This window comes from Phaethon aethereus (assembly GCF_964289735.1).
Source record: "Phaethon aethereus genome assembly, chromosome: 2".
NCBI lineage: Eukaryota > Metazoa > Chordata > Aves > Phaethontiformes > Phaethontidae > Phaethon > Phaethon aethereus.
The window spans coordinates 107,173,285-107,196,663 of record NC_138582.1 but is presented as its reverse complement, the minus strand read 5'-3'; the positions used below and the strand labels follow the sequence as shown (position 1 = coordinate 107,196,663).

Here is a 23,379-nt window from a genome sequence, read left to right as displayed (position 1 = left end):
AAATTCTGATGCACTTGCCCACTCTGAGAACTTGTATCTAATGTGACAAGGGAGTAAATGTATGATAAAATACTCACGATTTCTAGTGACAGTTCTGCTCACAGAACTTTTCCAGATGAAAACAACAGAAGATTTAGCTACACAAAGGTAATGATGCCAAGTCTCTCAGCGAATTTTTAAGTTTTAAAATGTTTGCAGTTTTATGCTAAGCCTTTGCTCCTGAAAACAATTACATTAAACACTCATGTTTCACTAGATTTTTAGACAGTTTTTATGTCTCAGGAATCTACGAAAAATCAAAACTGTTAAGTTGGATGTAATGAGGAGATCCGAAGCCCAAGAGGCATATAAAAATTCCCTTGAAGATTTAGCATCCTTTTAATTGTATGTATGCATATGTATGTACGTGTTTAAGACAACTTCATTATTTCTTGAAAGACTGGTTCACAGTACTTCTCACTCAACTACAAACTGAATCTCGCTCGAAGTAATTAAAGGGTTATTTCATAGAAATGGGACAAAGCTACCCAACCATTCAAACCTTAACAAAAGAGCCACAAACACAAATGCTCCTTTTGACTCTGATCAGGCACAGTCCAGGAAACACAAAACATCAGGAGCTGACTTTCAGGCTAATACAGACGAACACATTAATCTGGACAGCAGAAACTTCTATGCAAGCAAATATTGCAAAGATCACCTTTTCACACAGCTAATTGTTTGCCATTATGCTCTCACAATATTAAAAATAAATTACTACAAGGGTATGTGGGAAGGGGAAGCCTGGCACAGGAAACCCTGCAGGAGACTGAACAAATTTGTGCCTTCTGGGATGACACAGTCAAAAAAGCTAAATATCACAGACCAAGAAGGGGAAGAATGCTACAGTCTCAACTAAAATTTTCTCTTATTACCACTTGCCTGTGGTACAGCTAATATAAACTGGCTCTTCAAGGCTTGTGGAGTTTGAACTTTCATGTCTTCCTGGACTTCATTGGTCTGATGATAAAAAAAGATTACTAAAAGATTACTACAGCCACTCTCCATTTGCCTCTTTGTTGTTGCTGTCACCATCCCAGTGCACCCCTGTTGTCTTCAATATGACATCGCACTGGTTCTGCTGATGTTTCTTGGCAACAGAAAGAAGGATTACATGGCAAACTTGTATTAGAAATTGTCTCAAGACATCAGATTAAGTATACAGAATTTGGAAGTGTTATTGTAATAGAGATGGGACTGCTAACCTTGCCCCACAGTAAACATGACATCCTAAAAAAACCCAAACAACCAACAGCCAATGAGCCAAAACCAGATGAAACCACACTTCTATAACCACACCAAGAATCACTGCTTTCCTGTGATCTCAGTTGCTTACCTTAGCAGGCAGCATATACTAATGAAACGTAATAAGCTTTGTAAAAGGAAAACAGCAGCCATGAACATCACCCCACTACCCTTGCAGTAGCACAAATGGAGCCAAAAACCCTACAGATACCGGCTGCTGAGTTTCCGTACATTGATTAATGCTTTCTGTATGTTCTTCTCATTTTACATTTTCACAACGCAGGCACTGGAGCTGTGAGAGTAGGTGTATTTCATCACTTCTTTTAAACAACTATCATCTTTCCTTAGGCAACCTCCTTAGATTTATATCTAATGTAGAACTGGCTCAAAACAAAACCTTGGGGTCAAAAATACTCTATTTTCCAGCCAAGTGAAAGCTTTACATGGTGGTATGTGAACCAAATGCAGACTCCCGATTGCCAGGGAGGACCCATTACTGAGATGACACTGGTTTGCTATTAGATTGATAAAGTACAATACATGCACAGCCACAGTGAACATACATTTACAAGCCACAGTGGAACTGCAAAGTACAACAGACGTCTTATCCAGTCTCATTTAACAAGGTACCAAACAGAGCCTGTAATTCAAGTTGCACTTACTAGAAGAGGGAAGATTCCTCTGGATTATTACCCAGTAGTAAGGACTTCCTACTATGTATGGCTTGTTAAATAATAGATAGAAGGCATACAGTACCTTTCTTGTTTGACTGCAGCACAGAAGGAGGTGGTGTAGCCACTTTCATTGCTAGCCCATAGGCTCCCCGGAAAGAATGACTGTCTCGAACAATGAATGACCCAGGTTCCTTGTCCTTGAGAACAGCAATGGCTGCAAGGGATTACAGGAAAGAGAGAGAAAAACAGTTCCAGAACAATGTACACACCCAAAAAGTACAGAAGTGCAAAGTAATAGGAGACTAAAGGAAATAACATCCTTTTCTCTGTCTCCATTGCTGTAGAACAGAATACAGTCAAGCATATTTGGGGGATTGGAGTGGAAACATGTTGTGCAAATCTCACAAATACTTATTTCAAGAGAAACCTGAAGCACAGATCCCTACTGATTTTTAAACAGAGAAGGATGTGCAGATCCCACCAGGATTTCTACAACCAGTGCAAGAGCAAGTTGATTCCTGCTTACATTTTTTCAACTTGTTAGAAGCATGACAGAGAGCACAGCGCTCTGTAATTCCCAGGCTGACTAGACAGCACTGTTTTTCTTTTTCTGTGCAGCTTCAACAGGCGGAGCAGATCTGTTTTCATCCACCAGCAAGTTTCTGTCCCTGCAAAGCAGTCTCACTCTCTTACTAGTTTTAAAGCAAGGGAAAGGACGTAAGTGAACATTTGCTCTTTAACTTTCCTGCATTGAAATATTTTACATCTGTATTCCATGATCCCTGCTTTAAGTGTGATTACAAAGTCCTACTGAGGAGGAACCATTTGCAGGGAAACTGCTCTGCATGAGTCTGCTGCAGACTCTGAAATCCACCAGTCCAAAATCTTAAGCTGACTTTGAAAAAAAGCAAAACGTTCATCTAATGATTGATCTTAATAAAACCTTAGTACTTTGCTTTTTTTCCCCCCTTAAACTTTTTGGAAATACTTGTGTTTGTTTCCAGAATTTCTAACGATCAGCAAGTCTTCAAAGAAACCAGGGAAAAAGCCCAAATTTGACCCTGGAGCCATTAACTGCCTGTATACACAGAACATGGAAATTATGCATATGGGGCATGAAGCCGTACTTTGCAAGACCTGAGCAATGATTACATCATAAACACACACTTCTTTTTTCCATGAAAAAAAAGAGTAGTAACAGAAAATCGGGCAAATGCAGACATAGTTGTCTCTCCTGTTTAAGTTGTTAAAGCAAATGCGTATCTATTCTGTTCTATTCATCTGTCAGATGGTGAAGAAAACAACTGTTTTCACAATAACCTGTCATGTGTTGAGAGGAGGAGGATGAATACATAAAACCCTGCAATTCATCAGTACTCACATAACACTTCTAAATCTGCAGGGGGACTGTAACAATTTGTCACAGGAGCAGCCCATTAAGCACAGGAAAAAAGAACAAGTGCTGCCCTCCTCAGCAACAGTCTCTTAAAACACTTTTAAAAAGGAATTTTACCTTGTAGGGTGAAAAGAGGCATACTAAAAGGTCGGGAACATTTTATTTCCATTTGTTCAAGCAGCTAGGTTTAAACTTCCTTTATGACATACTGCCCTCTCTGGACTCACATCAAGTCAGGAAATTTTTTTTTGCATAAAGACTCAGTTCTCATCATGGGTGGGGAGCAGACAAGGGGAAGGGGACTGGAGGGAAAGGACCAGTAAAACATCAACCAGAGATGAATTAATGATCTGTTTTCTATGATCTTTATTCCCCTGGGCTCGTATTTACCATTACACTATAAGAGGCATCCTCAGATTTGAGAAACTATGAGCTAGACAGACACAGCAATTCATTGTTTGCCAATAGCTGAAGGCTATTTTGGTTTAGTATGAACCTCCTCCCCAACGCAGAACTAATTTGTCATTTTTCCTTTTCGACAACCACATTTTAAGAATCCCAGTTTAAAATCCTGCCATAACTTACTAAATACAATTCAGTATAGCTGAGTATTACAATATGGACACAAGGACTATCAGAGTAATTGCATTTGCAAAGCACTGGGCATGCTTTATTTATGCATTGTTTCAGGGACAAGGTGTAAGTTCGTATGTATACGTTTACACATACATCGTAAAAGCTCTCTCCATCTCATTCAACAATACATCTACATATAGATTACATCATAAAGATGTTGTTCCATGGGAGTGTTTATTTCATGACCTTTAAGAAATAATGTATGTCACCTGTAGCTGACAATGAAATTCAGGCTACAGAATGACTGGTAGATGCAGATACTTTTATGATGATTTCTAGCTAATGAATTGTTCTCTGATGTTTAGAATCTCTCAACCTATTCTGTGTAGGGAAACACACATGGCTGAGATCATGCCAGAGCAGCACGCTTGTACTCATAAAGTTTCTGAGAGCTGACAGTTGTTTGGTATTGCAACATACATATCTGCCATTCCAAAACCTGGAGCTTTTCTGTAAAGTGCATTTGCAGCAGCTACCGCAGGCAGATTTAAATTACTTTGTAGTTAGTTCAGTTAGGCTAATAATTTGTCTGATTAACTGAATATTTTTAAGAACTACTTGACTGCCATCCACTCTCAAATTCAGCGTTTGGACAATAGAAATTAAGTGAGGTTGTCTGTGTGCCTTCTGGATTTTGTATTTCTTCTTGTATTTCTTTTAGACATCAGATATGCATCCAAAAAATGTAAGGAGAATTCACCAACTAGCCTTTCTGTGAATGGATATGCCAGAATATATACAAACTGATATACCTTGTTCTCTTGAAATATCTGGCTTATACCAGAACTTGGATGTGTCCTGGACAAATTTTACAGTCACATGATTATCAGTTGTGTTTTCTGTGAAAGAAAACGGAAAAAAAGGTCAAGAAGTTTTTTAAATACAAAAGCATTTTTTACCTTTCTTTCCAACTTCCAATCACCTTAATTATTCACAAAACTCATGGCTAGAAGGACAATCTAGAGAAACTCTGAACTGTTTTAGAACCAGCAAATATAATACCATACACTAAGATTCTGAAAGCATTCTGGAAGCTTCATTTTGCGGAACTCATAAAATATGAAAAACTCTTACATTTATAAAGCTGTATTAAATACAAAGCTTCTCAGTGGGGTCCAGTAAATACACATCTACATTTTTAACCATTCTTGACACAAGTCTAGAAAGATGCATAGAGAAGCCAGCCAGTACTCCACACTGTTCGCTTGTGTTTTGGCAGTTCAAAAGGTAGGCTGCCTTCGGCTGACGTCCAGGGAAGTGCAGAAGGAACCCTGCAGCCTTGTCCAAAGCCAGTGAACTGGCACCACTTACTGCAAACATTCAACTCCTCTGTGCCATTCCCATTCAATCACCCCCCGCCCCGCCTCTCAAAATCCCCTAAATGCTTTTTAATAAATTCATATAACGTCTAATGTATTTTGCACTTCTGTGACGCAGAACCTACCTGGCACTGGGGACGTGCTTAACATTTTTGAGAAATCTGGGAGGACGTTTGGGAAGGGGATGCTGATTGTGCTTCCACTGTGGGGGCTAGAGAAGCCACTTGAAGAAGGTGACACGGAGGCAAAGGAACGGTCTCCTTCAGAGGACCTCTTTTTCTCTGGAAGAGGCGGTTGAGCATGTAGGCTTCCTCCATAGTGCTGCTGAACCGCACTGTTCTGGCTATTTTGTCCAGAGGCCACTGCAACAAAGTTTTGTGTCAAAAAGCCATTGTCCTCGGCACTTGCCCCTGAGGAGCTCACAATTTTAGGAGAGATGCTAGTATTGGCTATGAAAGTAGCTTGTTTCTCCTCCTGGGGGGACCTACTGCCCATGTTGCCCCCGCTGTAGCTCAGGTAGGCCCGGGTACTGCTGCTGACAGCAGGTTCTTGCTGTGGCTCTGCTGGTGAATTCTCCAGGCTGCTCAGGTTGACAACTTGCAGTCCTGGAGTTTGGAAATGAGACAAGAGAGAGACATCTTGCACGGCGTTTGAAAATTCAGAGGGCACAAGGTAACCTCCCGGCGGCCTGCTGTTTCCCATTGAAAGCTGGAGTGATGGGGAAGCTTTAGGGCTGCTTTCAAGCCAAGGACGTTCCGTTGTGGAAGAGCTGTCAAAAAAAGCCAAAAATTGAACACAGAAGTAAAACAACAGACAAATCATTCCCTTAAAACGTCACTGTACAACCCATACTGCAGCGATCATTGAAAGCAATGAATCACCTCACCCACGGTAACACCTGAGGGTGCTCTCGACAACATGCTGGACCTTGTGATGCAGCTGTGTCAAGGGATTCCAACCCCACACTAATCACGCATGTCTTCAGTGTAGGTCATTACCTTCTGCCTCATCTCACCCTCCACCTAACCATGCTGATGGGACAGTTTCTGCATTTGCACTGTAAACCAGGCCATCAAAATAATCACAGTTAAAAATACTCCTTCCCCCTGTTTGAGAGCGTTACTTTTAATATGAATCAATTCAGTGAGGTTGTTCACAGTATCGCTTCACATACAGCGGTCCTGGAGGTCTCTACATGGTGAGCTGCAGTGCTACCTGAAAAAGAGCAGTGGGAGGCAAGAATTTCTTAAGCCAAGGCTGCCATCAAGAGGCAGAGGTTTATGGAAGAAAACTGACACTGCCACAGCAGTTATAACATGCAGAGTCTCTTACACTCATTAAAAAAAATAAAAAAAGAAAAATGAAGTGGGCTAAGGATGTAGTTGTGCACCATCACACAATAAACGAATGACTATGATAAAAACACAATTCAAAAGACCCAACTCTTAGACCAGGTCTCTTTTAATACAATTTATATTAAAAAAGGAAGAGAGGCAGGTCCAGTGGTTAGTATATTTGATGTTCTACCATTTTGATTGTTAGAATTAAATATTTCAACAGTAAATATTAGATTTTCCTACTGGGTAGCAATTCCACCTGCTCAAGTGAAAAATAACAAACATCCTCCTAATCAAGACAAACTAAGCTTCTGATGAAACCGTCTTTAAAAAGTTTACACTGTCTCCTTGCTTCTAAAAATAAATTGCCCTTAGACTGTAGCTGGAAAACATTACCAGCAATATGAAACGTAGACAGAACAAACGCATCATGAGATGCAAAGAGCTGACATAAGATATATAAAAAAGAAAGGATTTTTAACTAAAAGGCAACTGTGGAAATGGGTACCAGTAGATTAGAACAGACCAAAGTAGAAGACATCATTGCAAGGAAAAAAACCCCACAGCTGTAGCTGTCTGCTAGATGAAATGAAAAAAGACAGAAAAAATACTTAGAAAGAAGGGAACAAAATTTTCTAGATAAAGTTTGAAGTTGGAATGTAAACTTGATAATGACTGCATTGCCTGATAAGCTTTTAATTCATATCCACTTATAATGAAATGTTACATTGCCTCCTTCTCAGAAAATACAAACATACTTTGTTCAGTCTTACGATTCACATTCATAATCACAAAACAAAAACATTCTTTCACAGTCCAAGTACTGATTGAAAATGAAACCAATTAGATGGGAAGATAAATAACAGATAAGTAAGTATCAACATACTTGAAGTCCTCACTGAGTCTGACCCATCAACCAAAAGCATTCCAAATACTTACTGTGAAAAAGGAGCCAATTATCCAGGAACAAGAATAGGGTAATTAGCTACAAAGGAATGTTGCTGCAGAGTGATACAGAAGGAAACCTAATCAGCTGTACATTATTAAGTAAATATAAGGCACAGCTAATGACTGACCATGCCTTGTCATGGTCTTCTGAACCTTCTAATGATAACCTGGGACCCCTTGTTTGCTTGCTGTGCTTCCTGCTATTTCTCATCTTATGCTGCAAGCTCCTTGGGACAAGGGCTATTTTGTAAATTTATACTATTCGAGCTCTGGTCTGGAGCCCTACATGTTTGTCACAATACAAATATGAAATAATAAAATCTCTCAGTCTGCTGAGTAGTTGAAAAGGAGTCAGCTATTCAGTATCTAAAACAAATCCTCTGACATTTTACTGACTAGAAATGCATGTACTGCAGTGAGAAGAGTGCTCCCTCTCATGTACAACTTATTCCAATGTGAAATTTCATTAAATGCTTTTCAGCAAAGCATTAGAGAAGCTGGTTAAGCACACAGGAAAATATGTATGAGCTTGTGCTAGCACATAATAAAGTAACTGAGCTATAAATTCCCATTTATTTTTGTATTCCTGTTTATCTTTAAAGCTACTTTGTATCCCTGACATATAAATAATGTATGTGTTATGTGGTAAATTCCAGCTGGTGGACAACAGTGCCATTAAATGTCAGAACCAAACTTGAAGTCCTTGGACAAATGTTCTGCAGTGAAGATGCAAGCATAATTATCTTGGCTGGAAATTAGTTATGAGAACTAAAAAGAATGGTAGGAGAATCTTTTCCTACCTTTCCCCCCCTGGGATAGGACTGTTACTTGAAACAGTACACGAAGATGCAAAACAGCGCTGAAAGGAGGGATCTGTCTGCATGTTGGCCCTCAGCAACGCAGGGTTAGTGCCCACAGTGCTGTCAGACATCACCATAGAGTGGTTAATGGCTTCTGTATAACTTCGAGATTCTGCAAAGGAAACAAAGTAAAAGGCGAGTTAAAAAATAATTCACATTTTTATGGACCTTGTACTGAAAGAAGTGTCTATAAAACAATCTGGTTTTCTCTTAATAGGACTATAAAGAAGAGTTTTTATTTGTTTCAGCAGTAACATTTTGTTTCACATTACACTGATTGCTGAAAACAGCCAGCAGGACAAACAGCAGAGGGAAAAAAGATTATAGAATTGCACCACTCCAACTGCTCAGTTCTCCAGGGTACATTCTCTAGTCCTGAGGATGAGAACAGATCCACCTGTTCCAAGTTGGTTTGCATTCCACAGTCCACAGTGTTAATCAGACATGTCTCATCAAGTGTCCTATGTGACTATACACACCATCAGTGTGCACCTAAACATCGAAGTGATAGAAAACTGGAGTATTAATTCAGCCGACCCGTTCAGGCCACTGCTGAACAGGGCAGGGGACCTGGTGGAAAATGACACAAGAAATGCTGAGGTTCTCAAAACCTCTACTAGCCTCTAATAGTAAGATAGGCCTTTGTGAATCTCAAGTCCCTGAGACCACTGGAAAAGTGTGGATCAAGGAAGACTTACCCTCAATGGAGGAGGACCAAGCAAAGGAGCACTTAAACAAACTGGACATAACCAAGTCCACTGGGGCCTGACAGGTTGCACCCGCAAGAGCTGAGGGAGCTGGCTGATACCACTGCAAGGCCACTCTAGATAAAAAGGTCACAACAATTCCTGAAGACTGGAAGGGAGCAAGCGTCTATCTTCAAGAAGGACATGGAGCAAAATCCTGGGAACTGTGGGCTTGGCTAGCCTAATCTCAGTCTCTGGGAAGGTGATGGAGCAACTAATCCTGGGAACCATTTCCAAAGACATAAAGGAAAAGAAGATGATTTGAGAGTTGTCAGCATGGATTTACAAAGGGGAAATTATCCGTGCTGATAGCTTTCTTCAGTGAACTGACTAGCTTAGTAGCTAGGGAAAGAGCAGTGGATGTTGTTTATCTTGACTTTAGTAAGGCTTTTATCATGGTCTCCCATAACATCCTCATAATCAAACTGACAAAACATGGGTTAGATAAGTGGACAGTGAGGTGGACTGAAAACTGGCTGAATGGCTGGGCCCAGAGACTTGTGATGAGCTGCACTGCATCCACTAGAAGGCAGGTCACTAGTATTATACTCCAGGGGTTGATACCAGGGCCAATACTGTTCAACACCTTCATTAATGACCTGGATGACAGGATGAAGTTTCATCAGCAAGTCTTGCGGACAACAGAAAACTCTGAGAAGTGATTGATAAACCAGATGGTTGTGCTGCCTTTTAGGAGTGTGAGAAATGGGCCAAGAGGAATCGCAAGAAGTTCAACAAGGGGAAATGGAAGCTCCTGCACCTGGGAAGGAATAAACCCAAGCACCAGTACATGCTGGGGGCCGACTGCCTGGAAGACAGATCTGCAGAGAAGGGGCTGAGAGAGCTGGTATTGGTCAGCCTGGAAAAGAGAGGGATCAGGGGTATATTACCACCATGTATAAAAACCTGGTTGGAGGGAATGAGGATGAGGGAGCCAGTCTTCTCTCACTCTTCTGATCACATGAGGAGAAATGGACAGAACTGGGGTTCAAAGGCAGTTTAGTTAGTAACTATACAGGGTTTAGTTACTAGTACAGCTACAGATTTCAGGTGTGACTTTGTTCATACCACACAGACAAAAAAGCAAAGCAACTGTGAACTTTTCCAATAGCTTGCAAATAGCATCAAACTGACTGGTTTCTAAATTGCTTTAAGCCTGAACTATGTTTAACTTAACTGTATCACATAGTATTTACCTCCAGTATAATTAAAACGGATGCATTTGGATGAGTAATAATGTGCATGCTATTACTGAAGAGCTTTATAAAGGAACAGTTTAATCCTGTTCTTTACAGGTACATTTTAATAACCAGTCAAGCTCTAATGAGGATTACATTTAACTATTCTGGTATAGTCAAAAGCAATCCAAGACCCATTCACATAAGCCCGGGTTCAGCGCCACTATTTTCCACCACAGAAAAGGCCATGCACAAGATACTGCAAACGCCTGCACATTTGAATAGCTTCATACACTTGAATAGTTCCATTGACCTCAACACTTGCAGGACTGACACCCAGTAAGACGATCATAAATGAAACAATCTCTAATTACTGTCTCTTGAGTAGATACACTTCAAAAGATTGAAGCAGAAAAAATACACAAGAAAGTTACGGAATACCTCCCGTCCTATAAAGAGTTAAGATGATGTTAATGCATCTTTCCCATAAGGAAGTTGTTCTAATGTAAAAAGGAGGAAGGTTCTTACTATGTCTGTGAGTGCCACTGAAACAATTCTAAATAAATCTTATTTTCCCTTCAATTCATGGCAGAGCCTGGCTTTGCTATTATTTGAATGAGGGTGCAAGGCACTTAAAAGAAATGCCTGAGATAAGAAAATCTGTAAATCAGCGCCCTGACTGAAAACCATTTGAATTCCTCACATAGCACACATACTGTACAGGGCAAACATTTAATTGGATGAGGAAAACATTAGAAAACTGCAACACTGTCTTTTAACTATTTAAACTACGATTCTACGATTATCTGAGAAAAAAACAATTAGTTGAAGGTGGGGTGGTCAAACTAATGCTCTACATCTGACGACTACTACAGCCCCGCCTAGAAACACAACTTTCACTAAGCAAAAAGCAGATGAATCTACCGAAAGCATCATCTGTAAGACAACATATCGTGCAGCAGACATCTCATCTCTGCACATGAATGTGCAGATGCTTCCCAATTATACTGCAGGTTGAGATGATTCTGCTACTGTACGGGAGAGGTTAATGCATTCCCTGTAGGCATGGGAATTATGATCACAAGCTTAACTCCATATGCTTGCGTGCTTTTGTGCCTCTATGTCTGTTCCCCTGATACCAGACTATATAGGCTGGACTCCAGTTACCAAGAACCTGGGGGCAGGAAGGGGAGTGTCACTCCTTCTGAAATCGCTTAAAATCTTCTCACACTCCAATGCAATCTCAGCTATGGGCATAAGAGTTAATCTAAAGCAAAGTCCTTTGCTACACAGCAAAGTCCTCTCTGTCTCCCACCAATAACAGCACTTGCTTGAAGAAATGGACCAAGACTTGATTCTTCCCTGTTTCAGGCCTTGGACTGTTACTATTACCTTTAGAGCACTGAACACCACTGAGGGAAGGACCACTGTCATGCACACAGATGCAGCATTTCTTTTCATAACCCATTTTCACAGGTGTAACAATACTAAACTAGGAGTGAAAAGCCACTGGCAGCCAGGCATGTAATCTGCAGAAAGAACACAAACTCTGTACAACTCTTCCCAGGCTAGAAACAAGTATATCTGAAAGGCACTTCCCATGAAAGCAGCTTTGTTTATATTTCAATTAAAAACAAGCTTGTTGAATATTTCAGCTATGTCCTCTCTATTGTATGATGCGGAGTCCACACTCACCGGTCAGCTGTTAACCCTTTATCTCACAGAATCATTAACTCAGTGCAATTCACAGCTTCTGCAGGATTTATGTACGCATGGTACAAACTCCCTTGGCATGTCTGCTGCAAAGCATCGGTGCTTCTTGCTGAAGGCCCCTACTAAATCTACGCCATTGTATCTGTGAGAACACTGACAATGTGAAAGTGCAGCTCCCTATTTAAAGCAGCAACATGACAAAACCAGGATCATTCATGTTCATGTCTCTTCATGCACCCAAGTCAGACCTGCATATCGACATTTACCATCACTGATCATCAACTTTACAGGCAGAACCTAAGAGAGGAACTGGACTCTTTGCATCATACGCTACTGAAACGTGACATTGAGGAAGAAAATGAATACTACTGTGCCCACATGCATGGTGGAAAAATATCCAGATGACTCTTCCACTATCCCACTTGGCAGCAAAGGGCAAAAACTTGTAAAAGTTGCAAGCTTCTTTCAGTTGTAAGCAAAAACTCCTGGATATGCCTAGGACACAGCTATATAAAGAAAGGTGTCACAAATTAACCTGTATTTTAATCCACTAAATCTGTTGAAACAAAAAAGAAAAAGGAACCCCGAAAAAAATCCACCAAAAATACCCCAGGTGGCTTAACCCGTGCCATGGTCCAGATAAAAAATGTGCAGAAGTGTTCCTTTTCGTCTTCCTTGTAGCAGCTGAATGGCAAAATCACCTCACAGCTGTGGAGACAATGGTCCAACAATGGCAGGGAAGTGAAAGGAGCAGTCATTCCACTACCACACCTTGTATTTTAGCTGCTTCTCATACATTCCCATCTTTGTAGTCCTTTTTGTGACAAGGTGATAGGTAACCCACACTGCACGAGCTTGGAAAACTCCAATCAAGATACTCAGTTGCATCTTTTGGGGAAAAGGAGCTTTAAGTCACTCTGTTCCACTCCCAAAACCCTGAGCTGACCACCCCCAAAGTACACCAGGCCAGCCTAAAAGCTGAATGGACACAGAAAAGCGTATTACTCTAAACTAAGCCAAACTAACTGAGTCACTGCCAGCCTGAAAGAGCAGCAGAAGGATAAGCGGCTTTGTGCAATACTTTTAAATGTCACGGTCTATTTCTTGATCCATCCTTTGATGGCTTCAGCAATGATGAAAAAATCCAGCCTAACTAAAGACTTGCAAGAAGCCACACCAGATGTGGCTGTGAAACATTCCTTGTATCACAACTCTCATCCAGAGGTCTCTCTGCTTCCACCTCTCGCTGTTCACATGAACAGCTGATAAGCCCACTTCTTTAGACAGATTTCCTGATAAACTCATCTAGAAAGACAAAACTGAAGGCAACCTAGGAATGTAATGGAAGATCGTCCGGTATCTTCTCTACACAGTAGAAATATTTTTTGGGGTTTTGGATGGTTGCATTCCACTAAGGACTTGGTATTTCTCGTTCTCCCAAGACTCACCTTGGCCTTATTCTAGCAGAGAAGCATTCTCAAGTTCTTTTTCCCTTTGAAACGTCTCTGAAAAAAAGCACACAGTACTCCCCAGCATTCAACAAAAACACCATAGCGCTTTGCAGCTTGGCATCCAGTTGGCTCCAACCACCATTTGGAGTTTACATTACTGCCAATGTAAACTCCACCACAGTGCTGAGCTGTTCATCTCTCCTTCCCACATCTAGAGAACTGTAAGAGTTTCTATGACAACAGTCTCTGATCATACAACTTTATTTTATTCAGGAGACCAAGGGTCAGAAGATGGCCACTTCCCTTTTCCAATATTAAATTTCATTACTCATTAAGCAAGTTACTCCACTATTCACCTCAATGTTTTGTAAAAGATTTAGGGTCAACTCACAGCTGAGATGTTACACATACAAGGAAAGATAGAGCAAGGATCAAAGAAAACCCTAGCCTTTAGTATTAAGCTTCAAAACAACCTCTCTAGAGACAGTGGATGGTTCCATGGCTTGAAGTATATCAGTAAGATAAAAAGTACCAGATGAAGATCTTTACACACATTTTATGAAACAGGTTTGTTTAGATACGTTTCTTTCCAAACCTTAAAATCTACAAAAGGAAAAAAGTGGAGAAAGCTTGTAACAATCAATGAAAGCAAAAACACCAACAAGCAAAGTACAAAGCTAATGATACTGAGTAGGCACAATTTTAGTTCTTCTAAGACATTTTGCCAGTATTTCAGCCAGAGAAAGGCTGATGGAAAGCTTAGTTGGAAAACAGTACTTTCAAATTAAAAACTGGAGCAAGGAAGAGAGCTTCAGTGGAAAACAGGTACTGACATGCAATGTCCACTGACAGCTAATTGGACTGGATGAAGTGAAAAGGAGTGCACAATTCCAACCGCACAGTGTGAGTATGGAGTGGTAGAGGCTTATGCTACTATGTAAAGCCAGAAACCCTGGAAACAGAGAATTCATGACAAAATGATGTGGGTCCCGGGAGGGGGGGGGGGGGGGGAGGGGGAAGAGTCCCACCAGCAGCTGTGACAATGTGCTAACAACAGAAATGGCACCAGGGAAGCTAAGGAGCTCCTTAGCAACCTCTACAGACCTCACAGAAAGGCTGGAATTTAAAACCTTGCATACAGAGAAAGGAGACAGCAAGATGGTCCACTTGAACCAGTTTATAAACTAACACCTTTCCAAGTCCATTAGTATTGTAATTTCTTATGGGGTAGCCATCTCCCATTTCACTCTCTCTCCTGCTTTTCCAAATGCTAAGGTGCCAAAATTACTGAGAGACTGAGATAATGCTGAGTCTCTGCAAACTACTGACTTCACTGTAACTTTGACTTTTTATACTTGCTACATTCTGCTTTCAATTTCACAAAGATACAGTGAATGAAGAAATTATTCCCTTCCATGAGACCCACCAACTTTGGTCCCACTGTTACTTCCTTTCCACAGAATATGTGAAATCAATGAAAGATACTCAAGATCTTGTCTCTCGTAATTTCAGCTGCCAGGGAAGGGAATAACTTTATTACCTCTTTTGCATAGTATATGCTATCCTTTCCAACACAAGTTGTTCCACCTCTCATTCAGGGCTAAACTCCCCCAAGCTGTTCCTGCTAGCCAGCTTCCATCATTATTTCTTAACTGTTTCAAGCAAAGAGCTCTGAGAACAACAGCTAATTTACTGTATTAATGTTTCTTTTGGTTGAGAAGAGTTAAAACACATGTAAGCTGACCTAAGTTGTACACACCAAAAGCAAAACCCCTAACAACCCCAGGCAGCAACAAAACACCTTCCTGTTCAGTGTCATCAAAAAAGAAGTTATTTGCTTTATGCTCTTCACATTTCTAGTAGGATAGATTTGTAGGGTTTATACTTCAGAAGACAAGTATCTGTTAAGAAACTCTCCAAATAACAACTTGTACACTGAGATAATGATCCTCATCTTTCATTAGCTTACTTTTTGCTCCAGCAAACTCCCTCAAAACCTGCAGCAACCACATACTGAATCAGCACCTTGTGATTTGGCCTACTGTAGTCACCAAGCTACGTAAAATCTCTGCTACCATGGAGCTCTCAGATAACATGAAAAATCTGCAACATTTTCTACAAGCATATTTTATAAGTAAAGTGGACTTTATAATATAAAGTTAGTCAGCTGTTTTTACTGACTTTGGACTATAGCAACAGAACCCCTGCTTTTCCCAGTATTTCTTCAAAAGTCTAATTTATTTAGGAAAAAAATCCTAAAATACTAATGGTTTTTATCTTCTTTTCATGTATTTTGCTTTTCACTTCACCATAGACAGCAAAAGCAAAGGCATACCAACTAGAGTATAAAGACCTTGTTTTGCTCAGATGAACTCCCTCTCCCACAACTGAATATTATCAAGTCACAAGAAATTTGGAAATCCACCTTTTTAATTTTCCTTAGAAAATTTGAGAACATAAAATAAGGGTTAATAGCCATACCAATGATTCTGCTTCACTGAACCACACTGATAACTAGAAAAGGGATAAGCCCATCTTTAAGAATGGCAACAACAAGTATTAGGACCATGGACTGGACCAACAGAAATCTTAAGAACACCACAAAGTAAAAAAAAAAAAAAATCTATACCTGGGGCAGAGCAAGACCTTGCAACAGTACAGGCTGGAATCAAAGTGGTAATTAGCAGTCCTGCTGAAAGGGATCAGCAGTTGCAGTGGGTATTGGGCTGGAAGAGTCTTCGCTTTGCTCTCATCCCAAGTAAGGCAAACTGAGCTGTAGGAGGAGGAACATGGCCAGCAGATCAAAGGAAGTGGGTTACTACACTTCTATATTTGATGTTGGGAAAGCTTCACCTAGAATACTAAACTCAGTTTTAGGCCACCAGTTCAGGAACATGAAAAACTGGAAGGGATACAGTGAAAGGCTACCAAGACAACCAGGGGCCTTGCTCACACAACCCATGATGACAGGATGATGGAGGCGGGATTGTTTAGTCTGGAGAAGAAGCAACAAGGGTGGGGAACCTAAAAGTAGCCTGAACTACTAAAAGAGGCTCTCTTCTCTACCAGAAGAGACAACAGCCAAATTCTTCTCAGTAGTGACAGACAAAAAAAGGTCTTTGGAAATTCTCACTAGAAATCACAAAGAGCTTTGTCACCATGGGCAGTGCAACACTGGAAGAAGTTAACCAGGGTTGTGGTGGAACCTCCATCAGACGGCGTTTTCCTGACTCAGATAAAGCAGGATCTAGTTCTTGTAATGGTCCTGGTTCTGAGTTACAGGTTTGACTACACACACACACAGAGGTGCTTCCCAAACACAATTTCTATCTTTCTATGTTAACATTAATTTCTTCATGCCGAAGAGTCTACCACAGTCATTACCAAAATTTTTTAGTTCCATACATCACCAATAAGAAATTTTTGAACATGCTCCCCCAATATATGTGTATTTATTTAATTATGAACTGTCTATGTGTAATACTGAAGTTCTAGTATTTTCTTCCCACACCCCAATGGATTGTCCTGTGCATCACCTGGGGTGCATACACCCAACTTCGGACACCATTCGTCTAACACACAGACAGAAAAAAAGGGCATGCAGTTAAGGAATAAAAGGAGAGTTTTTTAGCCTTTTTTTTTTTTTTTTTTTTAATGGAGGGAAAAAGGGAAGTTTCTCTGTTGGCCTGGACTCTGCTGTTTTTTATGCACATCCATAAACTTTTGTTCACAATTGCCTCAGTTCGTTGAGAAGGAGAACATGTCATGAGCCAAAACCATGTACCATCACGGAGGCACTTGCAGTTCCCCTCCCCTTTTCAAACACTCACCAAGCGCCAACAGATATAATAGAACAAGTTTTTTTTCATGCTTGTGAAGGAAAAGACAAAGTTACTATTGCTTGGACATTTTGCTAATGCCTGTTTGAATGGATCAACTCTCTCTGCAAGTAGCCAAATCAGTCAGGCTGAACCCGGAGAAGCTATGAAGATGGTGGCTCTAGCATCTACATACTAACCTCTCTGCAGCAGAAAAGTCAGCTTCAGTTGCTTCAGTAAACAGTACTGAGAAGGATCTCAGTGGAATATGTATTACGTGCTTGGCTCTTACAGAAAACACAACAATGTGGTAGCTGACAACCTGGGAAATAAAACAGCAAATCTGGAGAGGTGGCAAAGTATTTCTGAGAGACATTTATTTGGTGGACGAAATAACACATTCAACACAAATAAAACAACACTAGCAGTTAGAACCCAAACTGCTAGTAATCATAGGTAAGCTACATTGCAGTATTGAAGGCTTCTAACTTCATGTGATTATTTGTTGTGTGCATTTAGAAAGCGTTGACTGTGTTTTGGGAACCTTTCAAATGTATTCAGAATAAAGATATCCATTCTTGTCTTATGCCTAAACAGGGCTGTAAATCATCCATGTTGCCCCTTGAGGAAATATCCTTGGCCCAGCAGCCCTCCCTGGCAAGGACTGGGTGAGCAAGGCTGGCGCTTCACCATCTCCACAGGAGATGCTGGCCCGCTGGCAAGATGCATGACAAAAGTGGGTGCACACTGGGACATCCCTGTGTTCCAGCAACTTCTAACTCCTAGAACAGCCCAGAGAGGCTCCTGCCAGTAACAAACAAATGCAGCCTCTGAAGCTGTGCCGGGGGTCAGCTTATCTCCAGGCAATCCCAGGATCAGGGAATTAACTGCACCTACCCTCTGCCCCTGTCTGCACACAGGTAAGTATCAAAAGGATGATTTACCACACCCCATTTTCCCCCACCCACAGTCCCTGTCCTGAAAATCTTACTATCCGGCTTCTTTTCTACTGAGGAAATAGCCTTTCCATTGACAGACCCTTACACTGTTTTACAGACACTTGGTATCATATATTCATTCAAAAATACAAAAAACTCGTATTTATTGAATATAATTTGCAATAGAATATCTTCAAAACATTAATATTCTTATCATGCTTTTCTGAAGGACTTTCTTAAACTAATTAATTTCATTTTCCCAAACAGTACCAGAAAAAAAAACCAACAAACTTCCTTAGGGACTAAAGCAATCAGTGGCACATGTCTCCTCATGCATCTTAAAAGATCTTGCAGATGCCCTATTGACTTTAAGCATAGCTTTGCTGTCTTAGGAATGCAAATCAGCTGCAGAGGCATCTCCTCAAGCCATCCGGGTCACATGCAAACATGAAATGTGACATTTATTAAAACACTCTTTAGGAGGGAGCTGCTGTCAGTCCATAATGGATAAACAAGAGCACTACTATTTTGCCTGTAAGTGCAGATCATTCAGTGATGAACAAAAACAAATCCAACAAAACATTTAGAATATAATTATTATGTAAGTTTTCTTACAGAAAAAAAGTTTTCTCAGCAAATTAGTTAAGTGGCTTTAGAGACAGCCAATACCATTCTTATCGTGGTTTATCTCTTAATGGAATTTCAGATATTCACACCGCTGTATACGACAATTTTCATCAAATTGTAAAATTAAATTGCAATAGTTTTAGGCAGGGAAACACCTACTAGAAATCGTAAGTGTACAAACTGGTACTTTCAAAATGAACAGTAATACTTTTTCACGCAGAATGCCCTGAAAGACCAAGCATCTTTCAATAAGAGAGAGAGTAAAATGTCTGCCCTGTGCTCCAAAGTTCATTAGCTATTAAAATTGCCTGAGACGCTGGAGATGCAGGTGTGGTGCTGAACTGAAAAATGCAACTCACTTCTACTGACAGACGCCCTGCAAAGCCAATGCAAAGGGAAAAAGGGTGGGCGCAAACTGGAGGAAATAATGAGTGAATGAAGAAGGGACTGAGCTTGGTGCTGACTTTCCGGCATTGCTGGAAAGCAAGCACCAAGACTCATCAGTGAAATTTTCAGTTTTGCAGTATGATCCTATCTATTCTTCCTAAGGCAAAAAAGAAGGAAAGAGGTGAGTATGAACACCCCTTTTCCTGTTTCAGTCCTGTTCCCTGGTGCCAGCACGCACCAGAGAGGTCTGAATATGCAGTTTCTGATGTTTGAGGAATACTTACCTAGCAGGAGGAATGGAAGCAAACTGATGTTTGGACCTTCAACCAAAAGTGTCACTTTGGTCCTGCTCTTCTGCTGTCAGAAAAACTCTGCCTAAACGTGACCCTCTTCAACCTGTTCATTTTTCTGGCGTCACTTGCCTGTAACAAATGGCTGAACGCACTTCACTGCAGCTTGAATACTGAAAGCGAGGGCTGCTTTTTAGTTTTGAAGTAGTATACCTAAACTATTTTATTTTAGAACCAGAAAAGACACTGCTTTTTCAGAAGCTGCTTTTAATAATCTGGAATTGAAACAAGTAAAAAAGCACATTTCGGTTTATCTTCAGTATTGTTCAGCATCATGTAACAGGACTGAGAAGTGAAGCTACTGGGTGTTTTCTTGGTCTGTCTCTTAACACCAGTGATTCAGTAAGTCTCCTTTTAGGGTTGCAGCCCTTACACAAACATCTGCTGCTAGTAACTGAAAAATTGTTTGCATTAAGGCTGTAAGAATCAGACTCTTCAATGTATCTGCTGCATCCTGCACATCGTACCATGCAATACTTGGCTGCTCTAAGACTGTATTATATTTCGATGGAAAAATCAGATCTGGAGTAAGAAAGTGAGAGTGTTTTACATGTACTGCCTGAATTAGAAGCCTTACTAAGCCAGTGCTAGTGGCACGATACACTGTTTTTCTCATTAAGCAAGAAAGCAGGAAAACTATGTGATATTCCTCGCTCAGGAAAGGCTTACGCTTAGAAAGGCAGTTCATTTTTCATACTTTTAAAAGGAAATTTAATGCTGCTATAACATTAAGTAGGAACTCCTCGGGGGAAGAAAAAGAATCAGCCTGAACAAAGTTTTTGTACGTAGTCAGCAATTATATATGTTCCAGGCAGTCTCCATTTCTTCTACTTTGAAAAAAACCGCACTACCACCACACACAAAAAATTCGAAGTCTTCCTCAGCAGAAAAATAGCTTCAGCAAAGCTCATGAACCCTGCCTCATGCCCTCTGGCACTCCATCAACGACCACGGAGAAGCAGCTCATGCTGACAAAAACGCCTTGTCCGCAAAGCTTTTCAGTTCCTCTGCGGACTCCAAACGCCGCTCCGCCACCGCACGGGGCGCGACTCCCCCCTGCCCCCTCCCGCCCGCGCCGGCAGCCAGCACCGCCGCGCCCCCCCCCCCGCGGCACCACCGACCCCGGGCAGCTCCGGCAGCGCATCGCCCAAGCGCCCGCTTGTCCGCTTTGCTTAACCCCCGCCTTCCCGCACTGCTCGCACCCCCGACAGGCGCACACGCACCGAGCGGAGATCCCACTTCCCCGCCGCCGCGCCGTGCCAGGAACGCGGCCAGTGAAACACGAGCCCCAGAGAACGAGTCTTCAGGCCGAGGAAATGGCACGAAAAAGCGGGAGAGCAGGAAACGAGACACCTACCTATGGAAGCCATCATGGCAGAAGCGCTCTCACGGAGCGCGGCCCGTGCGACACCGTCGCTGCCGCCCGCCGTGTTGCAGGCTGCCCGCGGCCCGGGGGAGCACCGCGGCCGGGCGGGCGGCTCCGCCGCGCAGAGGCTTGGGAAAAGCCACTTCCCACATCTGCCAGCTCTGTCGCCAGCCGCTCTCCCCCGCGCGTTAAAACTTCACAGCAAAGAGGATCCCAGCGTCTGCGGCGAAAGAAAAGCAGGCTGCCGCCCTCAGTACAGCCACCGGGCTGAAGACAGCCAGAGTTCACGCCATCCAGGCGGAAACTAACCGCCCGGCTGTTGCTGGGCCAGCTTTGCCGCTCGCTCTTCAGCCAGACTGCCCGCTCAGTGCACCCCTGCTCTGCTGACTCCACCTCATTTCGATTTGACTTTTTCCTCCCCCTCCCCCGCCCGCCCCTCGCACGCAGAGCGCGGCTCCCGGCGCATCCTCCGCTCGGCCCAGCGCAGCGCCCCGGGAGCTGCAGCCCCACCGCGGGGGTTAAAAGCTCACGGCCCTTCTCGGACTTCCAGCACGCAAGCCGTAGCGTTCGGGGTTTGTTTTGGTCTGGTGGTTGTTGGTTGGTTGGTTAGTTTTTAACCAGATGCCCAGTTCCCGCACCATTTCATTTGACCTCACAGATTTGTTTCTTTCAGAGAGATGCAGGACACGAAAAGAAGAAGCGACAGATAAGCGCTTTTTAATATGGACCAAAGCCCAGCTGCTCTGTAACGCCAAACTGGCTCAACACTCCCCGATAAATTTAGCATCCAGAGCTCTGAATAAAGTTTGACTCACTTCCCAAGGTTTCTTTCACAAAACACCATGTGCAGCCCTGCTGTGTTGCATTCAACATCACCCTATCATTGTTCAGAGCGGGTTTTATTTACAGGTCAGGAAGATGAGTGGAAACACGGCAGCACAGCGATGGGCAGCACATTTCCTCCTCAGATTGTTCTTCAGTGGCCCAGGGCACCGGATTTTCTTCAGAAAATAGGATGACTATAGGAAATTACTTGATATGGACAGAAAAAAATATGCCCATTTAAGCTTTCCTGTAATGAATTACTCAATTGCTTTCAGATTTCTAACTGCAACATATTTTGAACATGTGTCCTAAACCCTTCTGACAGTTGGACTTCATGATCTTAAAGGTCTTTTCCAACCTCAGTGATTCTGTGACAGCTTTAAAATATACAAATTGGCTTGACTATAGAGATGATTACTGGTAAACAAATTAGAATTTTGCTTTCTTCCACAGACCAAAAGATAAACTAAATCAAACTATTTCTTTATAAGAAATATTAATTCCTACCACTGATTTTCTTCATAGCAGCAGCTCCTATTGAACAATTTCTTAACAGTTGCACTCAGGAGACCCAAATAGCAAGGATTAGTTGTGATACATGCCATACTATCAGGTAGAAAATGAGGGACAATCCTTGGCATAGGGGCAGAAGTTCTGGCAGCAGTCCAGAACCACCAACAGTTACTTTGATTAATTTATTATATAACTACACTTTCTCTCTGTCTTGGATGCTTTTTGGCAGAGACACACACAGTTGAACAGAGTCTTCAAACTCCTATAAACAGTCATTATTACAGAAAATTGCTCTCCACAGAAAGCATTCCTGGCTCTGCATAAAAAGCACTGTAATCACAGGAAACCTTTGGATGTCCCTTGTCCTTCCTGATTTTCAACTCTTGGAAGCTTTGCCTGTTGGCTATTTGTACTTGCCGAATTAGAAAAGAACAAGGATAGTAGCATTTAACCAGGAAGATAACAGTGGTCTGATATACCACATGAAGGCTGGGTTAAGTGAGAGAGTGTTCACTTCCGAAGTAATGTATAAATGTAAGTAGAAACCAGATAATTATAATCATTAATATACTTTAATTTTGTCAATCTATTAGCAAATTCACTCTTCATTAAGATTCTTTTTTTACATGGAGCTTTCTAACAGAATTAGGCTTGGTTATACTTAGGGGACTGTTCATCAACAAAACCTCTTTGACACAAACACTTTTAATGACAAACAAAAGGCGCTTGACACAAAAACTCACCTTTTGTTTGTCCTTCTGTCCCAAGTTGAAAGTCTCAACCAGCTGAGTTCCAGGGAAGAAAAAAAATAAATATCTGAAACACTAAAGCCAGGAGACGTAAAGGGCCAGACTGAAATTTTATTCTATACAGAAGCACAAGGAGTTCGGAAGGGGAGGGGGATGTTGGATGTCTCAGGTGAGGAACTGGTTGGGCTTAAGTGAGTGCAATTTGGGAGATAACGCCATCCCAAAGGGAGAATTAGTTTCATGGCTGGGCCAGGCACAGCACAG

At 41.7% G+C, this 23,379-nt stretch overlaps 1 protein-coding gene across 1 annotated transcript in view; it reads right to left on the bottom strand.

The window, feature by feature from the left end:
- The window catches only part of TNS3 (tensin 3), a gene marked incomplete at its 3' end in the record, with an annotated part of 116,571 nt that overhangs the window by 10,972 nt on the left and 82,220 nt on the right, over positions 1–23,379 (bottom strand). The window contains exons 16-19 of the mRNA XM_081996279.1: positions 8,395–8,566; positions 5,435–6,078; positions 4,743–4,829; positions 2,041–2,172 (exon numbers count right to left, since the gene is read on the bottom strand). Coding sequence (XP_081852405.1) covers positions 2,041–2,172; positions 4,743–4,829; positions 5,435–6,078; positions 8,395–8,566 — 1,035 coding nt within the window. The remainder of the gene's footprint in view (positions 1–2,040; positions 2,173–4,742; positions 4,830–5,434; positions 6,079–8,394; positions 8,567–23,379) is intronic.